This window comes from Pinus tabuliformis, chromosome 5_2, assembly GCF_031772625.1.
Source record: "Pinus tabuliformis cultivar Carrire ecotype Pingquan chromosome 5_2, CPIR1, whole genome shotgun sequence".
NCBI classification, from domain to species: Eukaryota; Viridiplantae; Streptophyta; class Pinopsida; order Pinales; family Pinaceae; genus Pinus; species Pinus tabuliformis.
The window spans coordinates 1,041,462,393-1,041,465,754 of NC_142306.1; the positions used below are offsets into that span (position 1 = coordinate 1,041,462,393).

At 33.0% G+C, this 3,362-nt stretch overlaps 1 protein-coding gene across 1 annotated transcript; it reads left to right on the top strand.

Annotated features, from left to right (window-relative positions):
* The first annotated feature begins 1,577 nt into the window (after positions 1–1,577).
* LOC149162796 (uncharacterized) lies at positions 1,578–2,956 on the top strand. The gene is made up of 4 exons (XM_089435793.1): positions 1,578–1,840; positions 1,955–2,101; positions 2,427–2,528; positions 2,627–2,956. The coding sequence occupies exons 1-3, from the start codon at positions 1,742–1,744 to the stop codon at positions 2,514–2,516; spliced, it is 336 nt and encodes a 111-aa protein (XP_089291919.1). The 5' UTR covers positions 1,578–1,741; the 3' UTR covers positions 2,517–2,528; positions 2,627–2,956.
* The last annotated feature ends 406 nt before the right edge of the window (positions 2,957–3,362 follow it).

A 3,362-nucleotide genomic window follows, 5' to 3' on the forward strand; every position in this document is an offset into this window, starting at 1 on the left:
TTCCATTATGCATTTTTGACCTGCCCTCAAATATTAGGATACATACCCCACTTTTGTCACCATAAGAAAAATAGTGTGATTACCAAGTACAAGCTAGATTGGTCTATATATAACAAGGGATATTGAAAACTTTGACTTGCACATTAAAAAGATTGTAAAATTTCTTAATTAAGATGACATGTGTAACTTTCTCTATATATAGTAACTAAGGAAATATCGAAGAAAAATCCATGTAGCTCTTTTGACAAGGTCAAACTTGATTAGCAAATGCACATCGTACTTGACATGGTAAAAAATGGTTAAGGTTATGTACCAAGTCATGGTATTTTAAGATTTTTCTAGCTCCTGAGGCATTTATTTATTGGAAACTCTAAAAATAACCATAATTCTATAAGATGTCATTTACACTATGTCTAGAAATATAGAGTGGAATCTTAATGTAATGTCATTGAAATTCTCTTTAAACGCCCATCTTTTGTTCATGGTTTCATTCTTCAACATTGGAATATTGATTACCTAAATATTCTTAAGACTATTTCAAACTAGTAAATTAAACGCCCATCTTTTATTCATGGTTTCATTCTTCAACATTGGAATATTGATTACCTAAATATTCTTAAGACTATTTCAAACTAGTAAATTAAACGCCTATCTTTTATTCATGGTTTCATTCTTCAACATTGGAATATTGGAATATTGATTACCTAAATATTCTTAAGACTATTTCAAACTAGTAAATTAAAAGGTTATTCAAAGGAAAGTTTATTATTCAATATTAGAATAAAGTTTCATTATTCAATATTAGAATATTGATTAGAATAAGGTTTCATTATTCAATATTAGAATATTGATTACTTAAAGGTTTCATTATTCAATATTCAATATTAGAATATTGATTATTCAATATTAGAATATTGATTACTTAAATATTCAAGACTATATTGATTACTTAAATATTCTTAAGACTATTTCAAACCATGACTATATTGATTACCTAAATATTCTTAAGACTATTTCAAACCATGACTATATTGATGGCTTAAATATTCCTAAGACCATTTCAAACCAGTAGATTAACGAATCTTCATAAACGATAAAAATAAAAATAATGCATGCAAATTATTATTTTTATTAAATTATTCATTCATTTTTTTTAGATTCTTAATGTCTTTTACGAGTGGACTAGTTTCATGTTTGGAGAAAAGTTGGGGTTAGGTCTCATGTTCATTTTTATAATAGAGAAATGAGAGAATTTTATGATAATAATGATATAGATACAAATGATCGGGATGCATATGGGATAAAGCTGCCGCATTGACTGGACAAATGATAAACTTATTCCACCGAATCCAAAGAAGCCAACTATAACCAAATCCTTTCAACGGGTCACATGGATATGTTTCAAAATCCAATCAATCGTTCCATAATAAAGAAACCAATTGCAAATTGCCACGTATGTAGTCAACGTCATGTTTGATGACGTGGCCCAGATGCGATCACACTTAGTCTCTGCTTAACTTTGTCATTGTTGTTGGCGCTGACTCAAGTAAAGTGGTCAGGTGGTCGGTTTCCACGATCCCCATTGTATTCGTAGAACAGAATCAAAGATGACTACAAGATGAAGATATGTTGCAAGATAACAGCACCCATTGAGGAACATTATAAATTTAGCTCATCACATAAGGTACTGCATTGTATTGCATTGCATTGTATTACTGTATTAACCCACTGCTAAAGCAAAATGCAGAAGAATTCAACAGACAATTATCGAGCAATCTCTGTGAAAGGAATGACAGCGTTGCAGCAAGCTGGCCTATTCACAATCCGAGTGTTTGCACAGGTACTTATATACTTCAACCTCATCATTTTTCTATGGGAATGTTTATCAGAAATTGTTTTTATAAAGCTTTAGTGAGTTAGCTGTTTTTTATTAAGCTTTTGCAATGGCATATAGGTGCAAGGGCTGTACACACACAGCATGGCAAGTCAAGGAGGAGAGGTTGGGTGCTGCTATGCCAACGTGGAAGATGCATGCCAAACAGGCTGCAACGCTGCCTGCAAGAGAGCTCACAATGCCAACTGCCCGGGCTCTTCTTATCAGGTACCTAACTTTTTTTATAATGGTTTTTCCAGATCCATACCATTCATATTAATTTAAAGATAATTCATATTGATTTGAAGATCAACGTTTCGAACCTGGAACTAAGTTTCATTATAACAAACTAACAATCCCAAAAACTACCTAACCTTCAGCTTAGGATTCTTCAATACCCCTGGATTCTTCAATACCCCTGAACCAAAGCAGGTGTCTTTCTCAAAATATATGTTATATGTTGAATTTTGAAAATAAATATTTTTGTACATAATGATTTTTGGGTTCTAAACTCATAAATGAAATGTAAATTCATGTTATGTTAAATTCACAGGATTGCAGTGAGGTTTGTTTCAAGGCGTGTGTGAGACCCAACGCTCCTGTTGGCAAGTTCAGTGCCACTGTGGTAAAAGTAGACAAATAACTCCCAAACTTGGTAAGCCTATGAAGTTTAGATGGATGAAAATTAATGATTCCTACCACTATTTTATTTTTTATTTTTTTAATTCTTTCATATCTTTCTTTACATTGCAGGCTGGAAGGTCTCTGCTGCTCACGTGAAGATGATATGATGTTGTGTAAGCTTATTTGTAAAAGCTGTGTACATGAAACATTATTGGTGTGTAGATTTTACAACGGCTGCAACATATCTTTCATGATTTGGATATAATTCCTGGATTTGTGTACTCAATGATGTATTTTCCTATTCACGGATCCCCCTCATCAAAATTTCTATGAGGTTTGCAATAATGTACACAGCCACCTAAAGGATGTAAATACTCTTTGAAAAAAGAGGTTTGCATTAATGTATAGAATCACTAAATACTTTTGGAAAAAAGGTATGCAAGTTGAGCTCACTCTTCATTCTTTGGCCATATGTAGGATGACCAATGGTGCTATAGTAGTTGTGTGAAAAGTTGCTTAACAAGAAAGGATGCATTTATTTTTTAACTTTCTTCTCAAGTCACCTTCTATTGTTTTACTCTCTCATTGAAATGAGCTCAGCTAGTTTTGGCACGGTAGCTCTTCCATCTCAATTACCACTATTTACAAAAACTCGGTTAGTAAAACATGGCCATAAGGCTACTTGACGTCCACTTCACTAATGGTGTTTGACATGGATGCATACTTGTGAAACATTTGGAGGAGATATTTGATAAAGTGAAAGTTTGAAGAGCTAAATAAGTAATGGAGCTTGTTAGCCGTAGCTCAGTTGGTTGAAGTGCTCCCTACAAAGTCTTTGGCCTTCTATCATGAGACATGGGTTTAA